At 50.7% G+C, this 21,515-nt stretch overlaps 1 protein-coding gene across 15 annotated transcripts in view; it reads left to right on the top strand.

The window, feature by feature from the left end:
• Positions 1-21,515, top strand: part of PAX2 (paired box 2) — an 88,090-nt gene that overhangs the window by 46,201 nt on the left and 20,374 nt on the right. For 11 of the 15 annotated variants that reach the window (XM_045191623.2, XM_045191626.2, XM_045191629.3 and 8 more), the window contains 2 exons: positions 1,704-1,772; positions 19,605-19,780. In XM_045191623.2, coding sequence (XP_045047558.2) covers positions 1,704-1,772; positions 19,605-19,780 — 245 coding nt within the window. The remainder of the gene's footprint in view (positions 1-1,703; positions 1,773-19,604; positions 19,781-21,515) is intronic. The other 4 variants (XM_024555396.3, XM_024555395.3, XM_045191632.2 and 1 more) reach the window with 1 other exon arrangement.

The following is a 21,515-nucleotide window of genomic DNA, read 5'->3' as shown; positions in this document are numbered from 1 at the left end:
AAAGTCCTTTGCCTTCGCCCAGTTGCTTTCAGCCATGGCCCCAAATGTTGCTGTCCACTGGTGGCCTTGAAACACAGCAATGACATAACTTGTCCGAACATCCAAATGAAGTCATATGGTCTGAGTCCATTAATCTGTGGGAGGGGAGGGGTGTTGGTCTTCCTTTGATGTGTGGGATGGCAGGGGCTGTGGTTTTGCATTCCGTTAATTAGGTGCACAACGACTTGTGCAGTTGGGTGACGCCAAGCCGGTGAAGTTGTGCATTTGCAGGCAAGGCAGGCTGCATGGCTGCAAACGGCCCAGTCCGGTCACTGCCTTTAGTAGCTCCCTTCTGCTTTGGGCAGAGCTATAACTGGAAGAAGCAGTTTATTTCTTTATTTAGTTTCCCTCCTAGAGGTCCCCAAGGGTGTGGCTCAGGTTAGACTTGGTGCAAATGAGGGGATGAAGCTGTGGAAATGAGTGGCAACTCCCCTATCTAGGAGCCCTGACTTCAGGCAAGAGAAGGCTGCAGACCCCCGCCGGGAAGGAGAGTTCAGGGTGGGGGCCAGCAGGCACAGAATGCATGGGCGGTGTGGCCCAGTGGGAAATGGTGTGAGCTCTGGAGCCAGGCATAGCTGGGTTTGACCTCTGGTGCCTTGGTCTAGGCACTTAATCTTCGTTAGCTCAGTCTTCTCTGTAGAGTGGAGATGGTCACAGCACTCACTTCACAGGGACTATGGAAAAAGTCTTTCCACACGAGATCATGGATATAGAGTGTTGAGCCAACCCGTCTTGGAGGATGGGTCACACTGTGTGTCTGGGGAGGAAGGCCTAGTTGGCAGGTTTGTATTTTGAGAGAAAATGAAGTCGTGTCAGAAAGAAACTTAGCTGGGCAGAGCCTCCTTAATCTTGGTACGGCCCCTGGTAAGTAGGGCAACTAGGGCACTGGGGGAAAGATGTCAGCCCCCCATGTGTGATCGGGAGGACCTTTGTCCACCTCCACTTACTCACCGGCTCTGCGGTTATCTAGCTGGGCCACACGTCCTCTCTTAGCATCCACCAGGCATTTCAGTTGTGTGTGAATTAATATAGGACCCCCTTCCTTTCTAACACGCAGGCACCCTCCTTCTACTCACTGCTGCGCATTTCCACCGCCATGCGCAAGTTTGTTTATTTCCCTTTGGAAATGTATGTTTGTTTATGGGCACGCATGTAGTTTTTTTACATAGTTTATGAAAATGTGTGTGTGTGTTTTTCAACATTCTGAGATCTTTGGGTCTGAGAAAGGGGGTGTGGAACATCATGCACTGGGCAGGCATGCAGTCTTCTGGACTGTGTGTACATGTGAAGAGACAATCAGATGTGAGCAGGTGTGGGTCCATCAGTGCCAGTGAGCAGGGAGAACTCAAGCCAGGCCTGAGTGTGTTAGGGTCCCTGGTCTTGAGGCATAGGTGTGCACGCAGACTTTTGCCCAAAGGGCCCCACAGGCATCACCCTGTGTTCCGTTGGCAAATGGATGGGCTGTACTGATTGTGCCTCCAGTGGTAGCCTGGGGCTCAAGGCAAGGGAAACTGAGGCTGGGAGCCCTCACACCCTCAGGCTATGCGAGAGTTGCCACTCAGCACCCTTGTCCCCTTGGAAGAGGAGCCGGGTCTCCCAATCTTGGGGTCTACCTGCTGTCTTTCGGGATCTCTCAGTGTCTGTCTGTCTCTCATTTGCTCTAGTCGAGGTATACACTGATCCTGCCTACATTAGAGGAGGTGGAGGTTTGCATCTGGTCTGGACTTTAAGAGGTATGGGGGCCAGAGGGAACATGGTGTGGGGGCCAGGGGCACTAGCTGGGGGGTGGTCAGGGACTTTTCAGAGAGTGGGTTCCTAAGGGCCAGTGAGCAGAAAAGGAGGTGGCGGCTCAGGCTTCTGCTGGGAAACCAAGAGGCTGACAGAGTCTCAGGGACTGTATCACTTTCTCCACAGGCCACTGATGGGTTTGGGGGCTGAGACCCCGGTGGCCTGGAGGGTCAGGCACTCAGTGGACGGGGGGCACTTTTTTCAGCCCTTGGAAAAACAAAGAGCAGATCGGGTAGTAAAACAAAAGCAAAGGAGACCTGGAAGCACCTGACAGCCCTAATTCATCACAGCCCAAGTTTTTTCCTGTGTTCCCATTATATTTGTTTGTAAAAGTGGAAATCAATTTTGAAGGTAATTTTCTGGAAAGAATGGAAGGGAGGTGGGAGGGCCGGATAAGGCAGAGATGGTAAAAGGAAAAATTTAGGCCAGGCACAGCCCAGGGGCAGCTCTTGGCAAGGTGAAAGAAAATTGCATATTCAATCTCCATCCATGAATCTCCCTCACTGCTGCCCGCCTCCTGCTTGAAAACAATGAAGGCTTTTTCCCAACACTGGGCAGGGCCTCGGTATCAGCCTCACTTTAACTTCAGGGTCATTAATTCCCTGATTATTGAAGGAGAAGAGAGGGTTGCAGCATCGTCAATTCCAAAGACACCCCCCCATGTGATCAGGCCCTGGCTGGGGTGCGGTGGGGGGCAGCCAGGGTAGGGTGAGGTGTTGTTTCAGAAGAGCAAAAGGGTGAGGAGGGAGGAAGTGGGGAGCCAACTGGACTGGGGGGAAGGAAGCCAGGAGGAGGGCGGAAGAAGGCGGTCATTACTGCATACCTCTGTTGTTGTTATTGCAAATTAAAAGTAGCATGTTCCACTCCACAGCTATCTTTGGGGAGGGAGGGGCACCAAGGGAGGTGGGGGATCTTATCATTGCTTCTTCAGCAGACCAGCCGTGGTGTCACCGTGTGAGGTGACATTTGAATTTACAATTCCGCTGAGAAAAGCCATTAATTCACAAATTAACATTTCTCCCTCTCCCTCTCTCTTTAACACTCTCTCCCTCTCTCACATGGATGTGCAAGCAATTGAAAAGACAAAGGAAATAGCCTTAAGGAAGAGACTTTACTGCTAGTCTGTCTGTGCTGAGATTGCTCCCCCTGCTTCCAGATAGATAAACCAATTACCTGAGCAGCTCTGCTCCTGGCCGCCCGTGATCGCCTCTTTTTGTCGGCTGCCTCCATGGCTGGATTACACTCGGTGTATCTCATTAATGTAAACCAGGCATGCCCTGGTCACCGGTCGCTTTTCCCTCGCTCACTTTCTGGAGGGGCAGCGGGAAGAGTGCTGGTGCCAGAAAAGGCAGGCAAGGCGGACCCTGGGGAATAGGAGAGGCTCCCAGGCCCTGGGACTCTGGGTGCAGCCTTCAGTCCTGGAGGAGGCTGATGGGGGAAGTCTGCAGGTGGGTGCTCCCTGGTAGGCTTGCATGGTCGGATATTTAGAGGCAGAAGCAGGAGCCTCAGCCTGACTCTCTCGGGCCCACAGCTCTGTCCTCTGTGGCCTTTTGGTCCAGATGCAGGGGGCTGGCAGAAGCAGAGAAGGATGTGAGCGTTCCCTGCATGGGAAGAGCTTAGGGAAGTTTCGCTGAGCACACACCATTTTAGTGGGCCAGGTTCAGCCTGAAGGAGCTGGGAGGGGACTGGGGAGGGCCCAGAAGACAAGTGAGGTTGCACGGCACTGGGAAAACAAATTGAGGTTGCGCAGATTCCTTAACCTAAACCCAGCACTGGGGCAGTTATGTCTGTTCACCACTTAACCTTTACACACACACACACACACACACACACACAGTGACACAGTCATCTGATTCCCTTTCAAAGAATCCCCACCCAGGAGTGTGGACCTGGGTGGCGTGCCTTCAGAGCTCTGAAATGAGTTTACATGGTGGGCAAAGAACCACACAGCCTCTCTCTGCTTCCAGTGCCCTCCAGGCCGCGGCCAGGCCCTGTGAGAAGACACCATATTGGCGGGGTCTGAGTCTCTCCAAGGACAGGTGCGCTGTGGCTCATTGCTGGAGTCACATGATTTCACATGTGCCCCGCCCCCCCGACCCAGCACCGGTCACAGACTGCCCCTCATGAGGCAAGTCCTCTGAAAGTCCAGAAACCAAATCTACAGGGCGGTAGTCATCCACCTAAACAAGGACCTGAGTTAAATTGCACTAACAAGCTCAACCTGTGTTCATTTTCCAACAACTATGCAAGCCCCGGCTAGTGTCCACGCTAATCTAAGAAAGAGCTACAATTTGAAGGTCAGCATTTGCTAAGACACCCAAAAAATCCACTTATGAACACATATTTGTTGTTACGATCCTATCTTCCCAGTCACCTGGGAAATCAGACCATTCGTAGGGGGGCGGGGTGGGGTGCTCTATCTTAGCGGGATCGCATATTTTAGCCAAACTCTGAGCAATGTTGGCTGTGAGCCTGTTGCACACTGACCATGTCATCATACAGAGGTAGGTGTGGGCTACGTCAGTGTTTCAGTGAGACCTTTACTTTGGGTCCTAAGCCACGTGGGCTTACCTTTTTCTGAGGGGAAGGACCAGGGTTTAGCCATGGCGGTGTGGAGCTGGCATGAGTGCGTGAGTTTATACGGTAAGTCCCTGAGTTTATCCCAGAGACTTCAGTCAAATCATTAACCACCTCAGGTTCCTAACCAGTACGTGCTGTTGTGGATAAAGAGTTATATTTCCTTGTTTGAGGAAGTATGTTGTGATTTAGCACAAAAGATTTTTTTTTTCCTATGAAGTACCAAAGCATCAAAATAGATCAACCCCACCCCCCAGGAGACAATGTACAGAAAGCCGTGGAGGAAGCTGTCTGTGTCCCTCCGCCACTGGAAGGTGGGGTGGGTGTAGCACAGTATTACAACTTTCCCAGCAAAGGCATCTCTGCCTTTCTGGGCACCTGTGTGCACACCCACCTTGTCAGACCCTGTCCTCAAATCCTAGCCTTCCACTGGGCAACTGCCTTCCAGCCCTGCAGGTAGGCATCGTTCTCCTTTCCCCACCTGGCAAGGGCACAAAGAGAGAAATGAGAAATCCCTGCCTCAGCAATGCCCCCAGGCACAGGCTGTGGACAGGAGGGATGGGCCAGGCCCTGAGGCTGTCCCCCAGGCCCTGCTGAGAGTGGGCTGGCCTGCCTGGGCACATCTTCCTCTGCTGGCCAGAGGGCAGCTGGAAAGGGCAGGGGCATGGGGACCCCTCAGAAAAAGGGTGTGGAGAGAAGGTAGGCTGGGGAAACCCAGGATTGCTGCCTCACAGGAATGGGTCCAAGTAGCCTACTGACCATTGTGGGCCGGACAAGGAGCCCTGGAGCCCAGGGAAGGACCCATTCCCTGTCTGCCTTCCTCAGGGCCTTGGAGGCTAGAAAGCTCTCCAGGACATTCCCCATTCTGCCCTGTGGGGGTGGAAGAGCAAGGAGGGTTGGGGGAGGGCTGGGAGATGATCACGAGCCTCAGAGCCCAGTGGCAGCAGAGCCAGTAATTCAAACCATCCTGACCCTTCGGTGAACCTGAACCTGCTGACCTTGACAGCCCCAGACAAGGGAGGCCTCACAAACCTCAACCTGCGTGGAGGCCGCGCTTTCTCTTTCTCCCTTCTTAGAGCCCCGTGGCCCAGCCTCCAGGTAGCTCCTAATTTGGCCATCCCCACGAAATGTCAGCATCACTCCCTCCCTGAGGCCAGCCCGCCTGCCTCAAAGCATCCTTTGTACTCATCTCCACCGGAGACCAGTGCGTGGGCATCTCACAGGGGTCTTTCCAGAGCCAGGCTGAGGCTTCGTTTTCAGGAGTACTTAGCTATAAAGTGTGTATGCATGTGTGTGTGTGCAAGCACATGTATGTGTGTGGGGGGGAGTCTGGGTGCACACAGGGGCTGGGGTAAAATGTGATCAAGACAGAGCAGACAAGACGAGGGGAGAAAAGCCCGAGGAAAGCTGCCCCAGGAACCTGCATTAAAGTAAATGTAGTTTATGAAGTTTATGCTTTCCTCCCAGGGAGAGCTGGATTCCATCCAACAGCCTCCTGGAGCCTGCCAAACAGCTCCTGAAGCGGAAAGTGCAGGCAGGAGCATGGGCAAGCCACTGACAGTGGGGGGGGGGGGGGTTGTGGGGGGACACCGACACATGTGTATACATGTGCACACACATGTTCTCTCTCTCTCATTGGTGCACGCAGCTCTCCCTAGGCCCCAGCAGACTTTAAAGAATGGAGGGAGGGATGCAGACTGTGTATTTGGTAGAAGTGACTTCAGGAGCTTCCCTTTCCTCTCCTCTTCCCTCCCCCCACCTCCATCTCCTTTGGCATTGTGGCTGACCCAGACACATGGGCAGTGTGGACACTTGGGGGGCTGTTGGTGTGGTAAGCTGGGCTGAGGGCAGTGTGGACCACTGAGGGAGCTAGCTTGTGGGAGCCGCTCTGGGTGAGGGGCATTGTGGGTGATCTGGGGGTGGTGGGGGTAAGGTCAGTGTAATCAAAGGGATCAGAATGAGGTCTGCTGGGAACTCACCTTTTCTCCGATGCTGGGGATCCATTCTTCTCTGGCATTCGGTCTAGACCAAGCAGGTACCTTACAGCTGCTGAAGACCGCTGCTGGAGTCTCTTGAGGAAACAATGAGAGACAGTATTCTTTTTTCTGGAAATTCAAAGGAAACAAATGGTTGACAAGGTTGGGATATGGGCGCTCTTAGAGGGACTTATGAGCACACTGGATGATCTGCCTTTCTAGACTCTTCTTTGTGTATACAAGCACATGGGTTCATGTGTGTGGGTACCAACAGTATGTAAGTGGCAGGACCCTTGACTTTAGAGACTGTGTGGAGGGGAAGAATCACTAGAAGGGGCAGTAGTGTATAACAAAGGCCCCCGCCCCGGCCTGCTGAGTTGGCAACATCTGGTCGCTTGCCCCTGTGCTTCCAAGACGTGCTTCTGCTGGGGACAGGCAGTGGGAGACCTCTATCTGCCACCTCTTTGGGGGGACTTCTTGCCCTTACTCAAGTTCTGCCAGCATATGGGACAGAAGAGGACCACAGAGGTAGAGGCATCTGAATGCACAGAGTTGAGGGAAGAAGAGAGTAGAAGGGAAAATGAAGGATAAGCAGAGATTGAGATTGCGGAGGCTCCTCTGGGAAGCCAGGAGATGCTGGGCGTGGAGGGCGGCAGAAATTGGCCAAGGATGGCTTTGGCCCTTTCTCTCCCTTCTCTCTTGTCCCCTCCCTCCCTCCCCCTCCTCATGTCTCCCCTCTTCCCTCCATACATCTTTATTGGTTCCGGTAATAGCGTTGATTTGCATGTCAGGCAAAGCCTTGCCACACACACAAAAAGAAAACCCCAGCCTTGGCGGTGTGGCAGTGTCAGCTCTCGCTGTTGTTCGACAGTGTAAAATTAAATTAATAAAGCCCCCAACGCAGGAAAACATAACAGGAAATTAATGGCCTTTACTGTCGCTCTGATGCAGTCATTTGCAACCCTGCTTTCCGCACCAAAGACTTCATAAATGCAAGCAGTTTCTCTAAACAAGCATACTTAGAGCGGCCTGGTATGTAATTTTTCGCCTTGCTTGTGTCCTCTGAGCTAACAAAGCCCCCTTCTCTTCTGGCTCCAGAGAGGTTTCTAACTGGTTCTGGCCCCAGCTGGAGTCCAACACCCGGCAGAAGGTCCCAGCCCCTCCCTGAAAGGGCTGAAGGAGGACTCTTGTCCCATACAGAGAGGCCCTCAGCCAGCCCTCCTTCCCCACCAGCGGCCAGCTAGCCTGAGCCCCAGCCTCTGCCAGCAGGCCAGCAGGAAGGCACAGCGCATGCTCTCAGGCTGGAAACTTGATCACTCAAGGGAATTCACCCAAGTCCACCCAGTGTTCACTCTCCGCCCTGTTCTGTGCATTTGTCTTCTCTCCACTCCCTGTTTGCTCCCCTCCCGTGGTGTTGCCTGGCCTCCCCTCTCTCTCCCCCATATATACTCCTGGGCTCACCCTCCCATATGGGCCACACACACGTGGCCTGGTTGTGTTGGCAGTGGGTGCCCATGCCCTTTTTTCCTGCAGGTAAACTAGGTGTTTTGGATGGAAGGAGGGGACTAACATTCAAATGGGAGAATTCACTGTACTGCTATAATTATCTGGGGTTCTAGGGCTCCTTCGTATCTCCTTCTTCTCTACTGGTTCATTAGGTAACATGAGGGCCCTAAATGAGCACTCGGGCCATCTCTGTCCTTGGGCAAATTTCCTGTAAGTCATTTCAGGTTGTTGAGAATCTGTGATCTTGCTTTGGCATGTAAAAAGGTGGAAATTTATACTTACCTTTCTGGGGATCTTTGTGTCAATGTGGGACCCCGTGTTGGGGAGTCTGAGAGGAGCAAAGAACCAGGACGTGGATCTCAAGGAATCTGCAGTCTACTGGGGGAGGCAGAGCTATCACACATCAGACAATAAGCTGAACCATGTGGCTAAGTATTCACTAGAAATCCAGGGAAGTAGCTAAACAAGCAAGAAGGGAATGGGACTTGAGCCTGGCAATGGCTCAGACTCAGGAAGACAGGAAGACTGGCTCTAGTGACACCTTCCATGTGGAAGGAGACCAGTGGGCTGAGAGTGGCATCAAGGCAGGGTCTCGGATTCTTAAACATCATCATGTCTTATCTGCCACTCACGTAGAACTCTCCCCTCCAGCAGTGCTGCCTGACAGGCCACAGCCCCTCCCAGACATGGGACACAGATGGACAGCTGTCACTGTTAGAATCCCAATTTCTAGATGTGGGATCCATTTGCACTCCTTACTTGCTCTGAGACTTTTGGTTAATTACATGATCTCTCTAAATCTGTTTCCTCATCTTTGAAATAGAGATAAAGACATGAACCACATAGACTGGTGTAAAGATCTTCATTGGACACCCTCTCTTCTCTCCCGCCCTCTATTCCTTCCATTCCTTCCATCTGATTTACTGAGTGCCTAGAAGAACAATGAGCTGAGCCCTGAATGGATTTCAGTTTCTCACTTGAAGTGGTCCCTGCACTTGCAGGAGAACCCTGATCATCCTTGTTACCCATCTCTGAATTCATTCTTGACTGTTAAAGTCCCTTTCATATAAACACTGAACTCTAGAGACAGTCTAGCCAATGCCAAGTACAGGAGAACCATTGCCATTCCCCATCTGGAGATTCTACATCCATAATGTAGCCTCAGATTACATTCGATTTTTTTAGCAGCTGTGTCAGACTCAAGCTCATATTGAGTTCGTGGTCAACTAAAACCTCGAGATCTTTTTCACATCAATTGCTATCAAGCCAGGTCTACCCCCTGCTGCACTTGTGTAATTGATTTTTTTAACCTAAACATAGGGCATTCCATTTATCCTTGTTGAATTTCATCTTGTTGGTTTGAACCCTTAATTCCACCTGATGAAGATCATAAGGAAGTTTTCTATATCATCACCCTAGAAGTTTTTTTTTAAGAGTTATTTTCCTTTAAAATAAAGGAGAGCCACATGGCCCACCAGTGGAGACCTCCCTCCTGGTTGTGAAAAAGGGATGCTCTAGGTACTGTTGAGTCCAGCAGCCACCAACCATTTCACTTTTCTTCACCTTGTTCATGGAGTTAGGAAGGAGATGCTTTGTGAAACGTTAACATTCACCACATCCAGAGCATTTGTTTAATCAATCAATAAAAAAAATCCAATTTAAGTTGATGCACAGATCGAGTGCCCGCTATGTATGGAGCACAGCCGGACTGATTTACAGAGGTAAATAGGACACAGTTCTTGACCTCAACAAGCTTTTGATCTAGTACGGAGACAAATGTGTGTGTCATTATATCAACAGGATGTGATAGGTGTTATCATCGAGGTATGAAGTGCTATGATGAATTTTTTTAAAAAGCGGTAGTTGCTTCCAACCAGAGCAATTGAGGAAGTCTTGGTGAGGATGGCATTGGGTCTGAGAGCTAACATCCAGTTAATGTGCAACTTATCCACAACTGATTCTTGGTGAGTGCACGCAAGCTCCAGGGTATCACCTTTCCCTTCTAGTGCCAACGAATTTACTCCATAATAATTTCTTCTAAAAGATTTCCAGACCCCAGTATTAAATTTCTTAGGGTATTATTTGCATAAGCTTACCTCCCCTTCTCCTATTTTTTTTCCCCGCAAGGTAGGATGGCATTTGGCTTTGTCACTGTTCCACTTTTTCATTGTGACTTTTAAAGGATCATCAAAAAAAATTTTAGAACCCTATCTACCTTTTCTCCCCAGGGTCCTGCTACATGAATACCTGGGCCTGGGAAACTGAACTCAGTGGAAACGGTCAGGAGTACTTGCCTGGCCCCTCCTGACCTGGGCAACTCCTGCTGGCTCCTTTTGGAAGATTCTTTTCTTTGGTGGAGAAGTTCTGCCTTCTTTCTCTTTTCTCTCAGCACTAACCTCCTCTTCCCCAGCACTGAGCCTAAACCTGCCTTACATTTTTTTTTCTCCAAACATAGCTACCAAGGCCCTTTCTTGTTGTCTCAGCTTGTTCTGAGCTTTTGTCTTCCTGACAGGCTCACGCTACTCTCACATCCATCCTTGGTTCTGGTCCCCTCCTTCCATCTGTTGTGTGTCCTTTACAACAGGAAAAAAAATTACTTTTGTCTGATAATAAGTATAATACATGCTCACTGTAAAGTATTTTGAAGATAAGTAAATTTTTAAAAATTACCCGTAATCTCATCATGGAGAGGTAACCACTATTGGAATTTGGTATATTCTTTTATAGTCTTTTTTTTTCTGTGCATGTGTAATTTTATATATAATTTTTTGTCAAAATTGGAATGATATTGTATATACAGCTTGTCTTGCTATTTTCACTTAACATTATATAGAATCATTTTCACATGTCATTAAATATTCTTTGAAAACATGATTTTTTAATGGCCGCATAATCTTCCCCTATTCGGTGTACATGTCCTTTTAAAATCTAGGCTCATCATATTTTAAAGCTTATTCGTGTGCAGCAGCAATGATTTTCCTTAAATGCCCTTCTCTTCCTGCCCCTCCCCCGCCCTCGCTCCCTCTACTGTGTCAGGGTGATTCTTTGAGCTTACAGAGGCAGAATTTCGTTTTTAGAGCATCCAACCCTTACGGAATTGTGTGCCCTTCTAGGATCTCTTGCCATGGGATCGCACGGCTATTCTTTCCCTCACCACATAGCAGTTTGCTTTCCTCAAGTCGGATTTTGTCCAATGCCTCCTGCCTTTGCTACTGTCAACTCCAGACATGCTTGCTTTCTCCCCAGATCCCCATCACTTACCCTTCATCAGTTTTCCCTTCTTGGCCGAAATTAAGCAGCTTGAAGCAGTGGCAGTGGCTGTGGGCTGAGAACCTCAGCTCACAGCCTGAACGATGACTGGCTGAGTGACATGGGGAAATTACTTAACCTTTCTGAGCCTCCTTTTTTTTTTTTTTTTAAATCTCTTAGAATAGAATGAAATAATCTTGATACTTTCCAGCTATAAAATATGATGACACCAAGTCCAGAATAGCAATATCCTTCGTTGCTTCTTTTTCCTTCTAAAAGGTAAAATGTTGAATAAGCCAAAGTTAAGAATCTATCAACCTTTGCTTTTGGAATTCTATTTGACAAATCAGTCAACCTTTTTTATCACCTACTATGTGTCAGGCCCAATGCTGGGTTTCTAAAGATGGAAAAACATCTCCCTGCCTTCAAAATGGGAATAATAATAGAAACCCCCTGCTTAAGTTCTGGTGAAAATTAAATGAGTTAATATATGTAAAATTCTGAGATGGATGCCTAATATATGGTAAGCACTTGTAGTTAGCTGCTGTTATTGTAAGGATTAAATCAGTGGCTGTACGTTCAGCAGAGTGTCTGGCACCATAATGGGAACTGGATCGATTTTAGTTATTATTATTATTTCTGCAGCAGAGGGTTGGATAGATGGCTATTGGAACACAGAGAAAGGAGAAATGCATGCTGCCGAGAGGGAGCTAGCAACCCTCTGGTGTACCTCTGAGGAAACTCGATCCAGAAAAGCTTAAGGGACTTGGCCAAGGTCACACAGCACATAAGCGACAAAACTAGGAGTTCAACCAGATGTTCCTACTAGTCCAATGTGCAGTTAGGGTCACTAAGGCAGTTAGTGTCCCCAGAGGCACAGGAAGGCAGGGCAGGCAGGCCAGGCCCCCTGCCCACCTTTCATCCTACCGTGAACTCACCTAGTGCTTGGAAGCTGGGCTTGGTCAAAGGTTGCCAGGGCTGGAAGGCTGACCTGAACCTTGTCTTTGGGCCAGATTGCTAAGGGCTTCTTTGTGCCTGCCCTCCTTTTCAGCATGGCTTGGGGTTCCTGGACAGGGCAGTCTCACAGATTGTCCAGTTTAAGGATGGGAAGCAATGGGGTATGTCACCCCAGCTCCTTGGACAGACAGTGTCTCCACCAGCACAGTCTCCAGCCCAGCCCAGCCCGGTCCCAGCACCATGCAGCACCACTTTCCTCCTCTGTGCTCCGTTTCCTCTCCATTTATACTTTCCATCCTGCTTTCCTCATCCTCTCTCCCTCCCGTCTTTCCTCCCTCCCTTTCCCTGTCTCAGCCCTTCTCTCCTCATTCTCATACTCCTCCCCTTTCTTTTCTCCTTCCCTCTCCCCTGTGCCCCCTTCCCTCCCCATTCCATTCATCCTTGTTCTATACCTAGTCTGAAAGCAGCCCCACTCCTGGTCCCAAACCCCACCACTCCCTGTTCTCAATCAGATGGGAGGGCCAGGGTGGCAGCTCAGAGCTTCGTGGTCCTGCCGCTGTGGGGGTGGGGCTGGGGCTGCACAGGCGGGCTGCCCTGAATGACAAGCGGCGATATTGATCGCATTCTGAACTCAGCCCAGCCGATAGAAGGTAATTAATGACTCCATTTGCCTCAGTACGGAGGAGAACAATTGAGTTTGAAACTGCAACAACTGGCAGCTGGGGAGACTGGGGGACTGCCTGGGGGTGAACCCCTCAGAGGCGATAGGGGTTTAGAGGAGCTAAGGTGTAGAGAGAGGGGGGCAGAGGCCATAGGTCACAATGGTATGGAGCAAACGTCTGTCCAGAGCCCCACTCCCAACCACCCCTCTTGCTCCCCCCAGCCCCCTGGAGGCCTGAAGCCCATCACCCACTGTTTCCACGGCCTCCACGTTTTCTCTTTTCTTCCTGTATCACTTTTTCAGGTCACTTTTTGCCTGCAGATGAAGTAAGACTTACTTTCCCCAAGACAGCTTCCTGTCCGCGATGTGGTCTTGCACATGCTTTTAACTCTCCCTGAGCTCGTTTGCTCTTTTGTAAAATTGAACTAATAGTGTCTCTTCTGCAAGTGTTCTGTGAGGCTTAGAGAGATTGTGTGTAAACCACCTCAAGCCTGCCTAGGACATAGTTAGTGCTCAATAAATGGTGATAACAACAATCTTTGACAAAAGAGGCAAATTTGGTAGTGTTGAACAAATAATTTTGCCCCTCAGCTGAAAATGAGAATAATAATTACCTTGTAAAGGTAAACGGATTTAATGAGCATATGTGAAAGCCCTAATACTGGCCGTTTCCCCAATGATGGTAAATATTTGTGTTGGGTATTAGAAAACTGAAATTAGTATAGTCTTTTACTATATCCTTTAAAACGGTCCTGTCAAATGCCTATTTCCTACTTCCTGGGATTTGGTGGGCAGCCCCTGTTTATCCCATTTTAATCTTGTAGACTTTGATAACCTGGGCACTTTCTGACCAAGAAAATACAGTATTTCATTCTGTTTGTTACCATTACCCCACCTCCCTTTTGGTCAATGCTTGAGAATTTCTCTTGTCCCTTGAGGTGACTACTTTGGGAATTTGGATAGAATGCCCACACACAAAGAAGACAGAACATTTGTTTTAATCCCTTGTCCCTAACCCTCATCTCTTAGACATGGTGTTCAGTGACTGGCCCCCTCTCTAAGCTGCTAAGACCTCACTGGACAACCTTATTTATGATTGGCCAGAGAGAAGGTTCTGGTCTGAGGTCAGAGAGGTGGGGGTAGAGAGCTCTGCTCCGGGGAAACCCACGAATAGTTGGGGAGTGACAAGCCTAAGTGAATGAGGAGATCAGATCTTTTTATTGAGGAGTAAAAGGTTATTATTAGTGATTCTGGAAGTGGTGCAGGCTCACTGTACAAAGCTTGGATGATAAGGAAAAACTTAGATGAGATTAAAATTACCGTGCGGCAGCTCTCCTTTCAGTCAAGATGATCTTTGGTTTTGCAGTTCACTGCGTTTACATGGAGCCTGGGAGCTGATGCGCATTGGTTCAGTCCACACCTGGTTACAGAGCACCTTCCCTGTGCCAGGCTCCCTGGGAGATATGCCCTTGAGCTATCCACTTACCCTCATCTCATCTCCAGCTGGTTCACTCTGAGCCTCAGCTTCCTCACCAGTAAAAAGGGGATTATAATCCTCACCTGCCTTGGAGAGTGGTTGAGAAACCCAAATAACCTAAGGTCTTTGAAACCTTTTTGTTAACTGCTAAGCAAATATAAAGTACTTAGAGGAGAAGACAATATGAGCCTTTGTTCCCCTTGAAAGAATAATATACGTCAAAGTTTTAACTCAGCACTTTGTTTAATTTGATTAATTTATTTATATCTGCCTTGTTCCAAAAAGGACTTGCGGTGGTTCACTCTCCTTGAAAGTGTTCACACTGTAGTGAACAAAAGTCCTGGAATGGGCTCCAGTCTTGAGACTACCTGGCTGTGTGACCTTGGACTTGTCTCCCCTCCTCCACCTCATCGCCCACCCCACTAGTTTTCATTACTGTAAAATGAGGACTTTTCACCAGGTGTCCCCTAATCACCCTGGGCACAGTCTGCTCAGCCAGCTCAGGGGCCGCAGGCTGCAGCCTCAGCGTAGGGAGGATGCAAAGCAGAGAAGTGGGGATACTGGGAAGGGAACCATGTCCTGGATGGGGCCAAGTGGTCCCCAGGTGGGCCCCTGGGTTTGGTACCCAGGCAGCAGAGTGAAATGATGTAGAGAGCAGGCTCTGGAATCAGACAGACCTGAATTCAAATCCTGACTGTCATTTACCAGCTGCATGGCCTCAGATAAACTGTTTAATCTCTTCGCCTCAGTTTCTTTATCTTTAAATAGGTATCACAGGGTTCACCTCCCAGGGGTGTTGGTAGGGGGGATTAAATAAACTGTGTGAAGTTCAGGGATGGCATGTGATAAGCTCTCAGTACTGTGAGCTGCTAATGGAAGGTGGCTGGTCAGGCGAGAGCAGGAGAACAGGGCTGAATCCTTCAGCTGTGGAGACCGGCTAGCACACAGTTCCTTCCTTGCTCTGTGGGGTCTTACTAAGCCTGCAGCAACCACGTTTTCCAGCCTCAGTCTGTGGCCTGAGAGTAGGATAGAATTTCGAAAATCAGAACTGTTCCAGAAAGCTCAGGACATATGGCCACCTTACTCCAGCCCTCTTCTTGGAGTCCTGACAAGGGGTGGGCTTCTTATCCCTCCACCAAGGTGAAGGCCAAGGGCCTCCTCCCATCATTTTAGAAAGGCTTTCCCTGGAACCAGCTCCCACCATGGGCAAATAGACCCATTTTGTGTTGACCCTGCTCTCTGTGACCAGGGGTTGGTGTGGGGAGTCCAAAGCAGAGGCCGCCTGGGCCCCCTTCTCAAGCAACTTCTTTTACCTGCTTTGGATGGCAGTTCTGCAGCTCCAAGGTTCTTCGCTGGGAACACGGTGTTCTCTGTCCCTTGGGCACAGGCACTGTAAGTGGGCAGGATGGTGTCAGTGAGAGCAGGAAGGGCCTCCTGTGGACCAGAGTTGATGCTGCCAGAAGCTAAGCAGTGGGGATGAGTGAAGAGGGGCCTAGGTCTACCCAGGGGCCTCTGATAGCTGGGAAGAGAGGGACTTGCCTGACAAAGGACTGGGTGTCCTAGAGTGCCAAGCCAGTCAGGTCGACAGTCCAAAGACTGTCAGGGCCCCTGCCATGGGTCTGGCTTTGAGTGTTCCCCAGCAGAACCTCATTCATTTATTCTAAAGTCATTCATTGAGCACCAACCGTATGCCCAGCTCCGTGCCTGGCACTGGAGCTCCCGAGATGCATGGGTCACGGTCCCTGTACATAGGAGCTCACAAGGGGAAGGACGCTCTCTAATTACTCACACCCTTTCCTTCCCTGCTCACTCTGGAACAGAGATCAAGATCTGCTTCTGCCTCCTCCTCAATTTTAGCCCAGCTCTGCCAAAGAGCACGCCAGTACCTGGGCCCAGTAGCCGTGCCACAGGCCAGGTCCGCCCTCTTTTGCTGTCACCTCTGAGACTGCCCTAGGGAAATCCCGCTCTGAGCTCTCTCTCTCTCCATTCTCCTGAGGAGGTCTCTCCAAATGGTCAGCACTAACAACCGCTTCATTTTCTCATCCTTTTCTATTCTTCCATGTTCTCTTGTCTTTTCTGCTCCTCCTCTATCCTCTTCTCCTTCTCCTGCTTCACTCCCTACCCTCATCTGGACCTTGAGCTGCCCTCCTTAGCTGGATACTCAGGTTTATGGAGAAGCAGAGCCAGCCGGGTTTATTCCTGTGGCAAGTGCCCTCACCCAAGCCAGTGCTGCCCCAGGCTCCTAGCATGGGAATCTTCTTCCCTTTCTTCCTCTCTCTTTCTGCCCTTTCTCAGGCATCTCCCAATTCCCTTTCCTCATTCCCTTCCCACTCTCCCTCCTTACATTCATTCCTCTCTTTCGTTTCTAGCTGAGGGAAGGGTACCACCTGGTTCTCTAGAGAGAGCCTGGAAGAACCTTTGGGCCCTTTGGCTGATTTGAGAGGGCTGCCTCCCTGTCCCCCACCAGTTGTGCCACTGCCCTCTCCCTGCCTTTGTGGCTCACCTCCCTGATCCCCCGGAACTTCTCTGTGTTCCTCATGACTCATCATTACTGCTGCCTTTCTCCCTCCCCATCACCTTCCTTCTCCTGTGGGGAGTTTGCTAATGCCTCTGGCAGCCTCTCTTGGGGGTTCCCTGCATGGTTTCATCACACCGGTTCGCTTTGCTGCTCCTCTAGCACCTTCTTTCTCTTCCTCTCCCCACCCCCTTCCTTCTCCTTCCCCGCCTCTCACGGCCATCTCTGCCAGTAGCAGACTTCCTTTCACCTTTCCTTTTCCCTCCCCATTTCTCTCCATTGCAGCCTCTGTAACCTGTCTCATCACCAGGGCCCAAGTATACAAAAAAATAAATAAATAAAAAGGTCAGTGAGTGGAGGGAGCAGCAATAACCCCTAAAACAGTACTATCAGTGGAACATGATTGATCAATTGAATTCCATAGCGGCTGAAAAATGTGGGATTAAGTAGTGTATTATACGCACAATGAGTTGAGGCATGATGTTCATTTCAAGTTCATTTCGCCGGCCTCTGCCACCAGATCAGGCAATCAATAGGGGCAGCAGATATCATATATCACCTCTCTGCGGGCTGGGGAGAGAGCACCATAATCTCTCGCAAATTTAGAGTGACAGATTTGTCAAGATCTGAAGGGCCCCTGAATAAATGAAGGAAAAGAGACTCCTCCAGCCAGTGCCCTGAGGACAAAGCTTCAGTTCAGCCCCTACACACACATACGCACACAGGCTTAGTCAAGCCACACACAGGCATATTCACAAATCTACACAGGGGCGTGGTATGAGTCTCGCCACACATATGCACACACTCGTGCACATAATGTGTGAGCACCCGCTCACAGACAGATGCACACTTTACTGCCCGGAGCCCACTGGTGACACTGTAACAACCTCACACAAAGACACTCTCGCTGCCTCCCCCAGTCCTTACAGCCAGGCTTCCCCAAAAGGTGGGGGGACTCCGCAGGGGAGGATTAGGACACAATGAAACATGCAAAGAGCGGCAAGGGGTGGGGTTAGGAGGACAGCACATCCGTGGGAGAGAAGCAGGCACAGGAGACACAGGGGGACGTGGGCTCGTGCTCCCCATGCAACCACACACACACACACACACACACACACACACACACACACGTCTTTCCAGAAAAGTTCTCACTCTGTCACTTGCACATACCCAGACACTTACATGTTTACACACGTAGAGATGCATCTCCTCGGAGAATGCTCACACAAGAGGGAGAAATAAATATGTCACACCCTAACTTATATAAAGAAATGCATACACCCTCTCAGACAGAAAATCATTGCGGAGGCTTACAGAGAAAAAAACACAACCACCAAGTTTTGTGTCCAGAGGAACAGAGAGAACACAGAAATACCATCGAGACTGTCCCTGTGTCTGTCTGTCCTCCTCAGACTTGAGCCTGGTTTTCATTTCTCTCTCTTCCTCCCACCTCTCTCTCTCTCTCTCTCTCTCTCTCTCTCTCTCTCTCTCTCTCTCTCACACACACACACACACACACACACACACACAATTTCTTTGCTTTCCCATCCCCTCCAGAATAAAGTGGATGGAAGACAGGAGGTCCCATTAAGAAAGCAGACCCCCATTCTCCGTCTGAGAGGCCAGCAAGAGAGGATAGCTGCAGGTTGAGGTTAATCAATATGTAATATTTTCTATGTTCTCCCGAATGATACTGTACGGTGTTACTGTATATAATGCAGTATTGATTATATCATATCGTATAATCACCTATAAACTGATATATATAACAGTCCCAGAGGATCACCCTGGGACCTACAACATGGGCTGGGCCCAGGCCCAAGGCCCCCCAGGGGTTGTGGCCAAGCTATGTCTGGGGAGGACCCAGCTTTGGTCCAGAAAAGTTGCAGGGTGGGGGTCCAGGTAGAGGTGGCAGAGTAGGCGCTTGGCCCACTGTGTACCCTGAAAACTCCTGCGGGCCTGATGAGGGAGGGCACGGGTGGGGAGGCAGGGGGAGCAGAACGGTGAGAAAGCCTGGGTGGGGCAGGACGTGGACAGCACTGGCCTGCAGCGCCAGGGAGCAGGCAGCCAAGTGGCAGCACTGTGGCCTTTCCTTCGAGGAGCGAGCCTCAGCTCCCCATGGAGACCCACAGGAGGAAGGAGGTGGCCAAGGAACTGGCATCTGGTAGAGGCCTAGCCAGAGTCCAGGGCATGGACAGAGGCTGAGCAGGGTGGCCTGGGCACCACAGCGTCCACAAGGACTCTGTCTCCAGTCTCTGCCCAAGTTAGTATTTTACTGCTCACCTGCCACCTGCTGTCCTCCTTCTCTGGTCTCAGTCCTGGCACAATGCAAGCAACATGCCTCAGCTTGGCTTCAAGTCCCTCCCCCCTCAGTGGTGAAGTTAATTACTTCACCCAGTCTCCATGTTACACTCAGCCTCAGAGATTTGATGATTTTCCACCCTTGGAGCCAGTGGAACTGATATTCATCTCAGAGCCAAGTTCAATTCTCCACAGGCTGGGCAATGCCGGTCCCAGACACCCAGCTCCTCCAGGCCAACCCAGGCCAGAGTACAGGAGTTCAGGGGAGATGACCCCTGAGATCCCCTATGGCTCCACCTCTGTCTAGTCCTCTGGCCCCCACACTGAGACAACCTCCCTCTCTCTTCCCAGCTCCGTCAGACGTTCTGGCTACCTCAGCCAGATCTCTGAGGCATGGCCAGCCCTGGGCCAGCCCCTCCAGCCTCAAAGCTGGGAGTAACGGGTCCTAGCAGGCTTGCAAAGCCCCAGGGACCAAGCCAGGTGCCCCATTTGCCCACTGCACTACTCTGTGCCTCTGCTGGCCTGTGCTGATGCCCCAAGTGTCCATGTGTCCCCCAGATGTGTCCGAGGGCTCAGTCCCCAATGGAGACTCCCAGAGTGGCGTGGACAGTTTGCGGAAGCACTTGCGAGCTGACACCTTCACCCAGCAACAGCTGGAAGCTTTGGATCGGGTCTTTGAGCGTCCTTCCTACCCTGACGTCTTCCAGGCATCAGAGCACATCAAATCAGAACAGGTGAGGAGGGCGCTTGCTGCGTGCAGAAGAGGAAAGGAGCTGGGCAGAGCAGGCCTCTGGAACATGTGCACAGCGAGCAGCCGTGTGCACACCCAGCATTGCGTGTGCTACATGTGATTGCACCATGTGTGGCCCATGTGAACATGCTCACACAGGACATTAGAGTGGAGTTAGGACAAATCATTGTGGTATGTGGTAGTTAGAAATGGTGAGTTCTGGGAGCAAGTATGGCCCTGGGTACGTCTTAACCCTTTCAGAGCCTCAGTTTCCCCCTCTATAAATGGAGGCCTTGGACATAGGGTCTAACAGATTCCTTCTGGCCCTGCCACACCCTGCTTGTGGCATAGAGTACTCAGGAACTGCCTTGTGCCATGTCCCCTGCCTAAATCCACAGGAAGTCTGTGCCAGCCCATGGCACTCTTCTTGCCCAGCTGTGCCTGCCTCTTGCTCCCTAGTCCAGAACACACAGCACGGGGCACAGCCCACAGCCACAGCACAATGTAGAAACACATCTCCTGACTCCTCACATTTACCCGTGTGTACACGTTTACACACCACCACACCCACCAACTCCCCCTCCCCACAGCCCACAGCACTCCCAGTGTCCCGCCCACAGGCTCAGCCCCCTCCAGCCCCCTTCCACCCACACCACAGCAGAGCCCACAGTGCACACGCTAAACACGGGAACACACCCCCGTCCTTCCCTCAAGTCCAGTCCAAGCCAGGCCCACAGCTGCAGCACCACACACACTGCTGCGAGTGCACATGCACACAAGGCGCACACCGGCGCACACACCCCAGCGCAGCCCCGCCAGCTTCACACAGCACAGTTCCGCTCGAGGACTCCAATGGCTCGCAGCCACTCGCCTTTCTCCCCGCCTGTCCTTTTATCCCATAAGCTGTTTGTCTTCATAAAACAAAAATCAAAAGTCTTTTTAAGGTGCCCTGAGCCATAAACCAACAGAGGAGGAGCCGGCCGAGGCAGGCAGCCCGGTGCACCCTCCCCGAGTCCCCGGCTGTATTACAATGAATAACCTTTATTTACTTTCATTAGACTATTAAACACCAGCACAGTCATTTTTCCCCCTGAAACTCGGAGCAGGGCCCATAAAGCAAATCCGAAGCCTAATTGAGTTCATTTTAATTTCTCTCCGATCACAGCGAATTACTCTGGTGATAAATCAGGGGGCAGCTTCACCCCCAGTAGAAGGCCTAATTTGCAGCTAATTACAAAACTGATTTCTACAGGAAGATCAATACGAGAAGGAATTGGAAATGACGAGGCAATCCCGTCCAGCCAGGGAGGAGAGGGGGTCCTCTGGGGGGGCCAGGAAGTGGAAGGGAAAAAAAACGGACCCGAAAGAGCAGAAAATCAGTTTTAATTTAACGTAATATTAATCAGAGCAACTTTTCCTGCTTTGGGCAGGCTCCTGGCCTGCCCAGCTCTGGGGTCTGGCTTGGCGGTGGCTGCAATAAAAAGGCAATTACCCGAGTGTTTCGGGCAGGACACCCTTTCAGAGTCAATGACTGGCCCCCTCCCACCCTTCTGTTAGCCATGTGGACTCTCCCCCTCCCCAATTTCATACCCCAGTGCACAGGCAGAGAGCGAGGGGCCCGTGGGGCTGTCTTTGTTTGTTTTTAAAAAGGGGGCGCCGGCACCCGATCAGCCGGCCCAGCAGTGCCAGGCCGGAGGCCCCACCAGGCCCTTCCCCCAGCTCCTGCTGCTTCTGCCATC

This window comes from Desmodus rotundus, chromosome 4 (genome assembly GCF_022682495.2).
Source record: "Desmodus rotundus isolate HL8 chromosome 4, HLdesRot8A.1, whole genome shotgun sequence".
Lineage (NCBI taxonomy): Eukaryota > Metazoa > Chordata > Mammalia > Chiroptera > Phyllostomidae > Desmodus > Desmodus rotundus.
The sequence above is the reverse complement of the archived record's forward strand: the minus strand, read 5'-3'. Positions and strand labels throughout refer to the sequence as shown.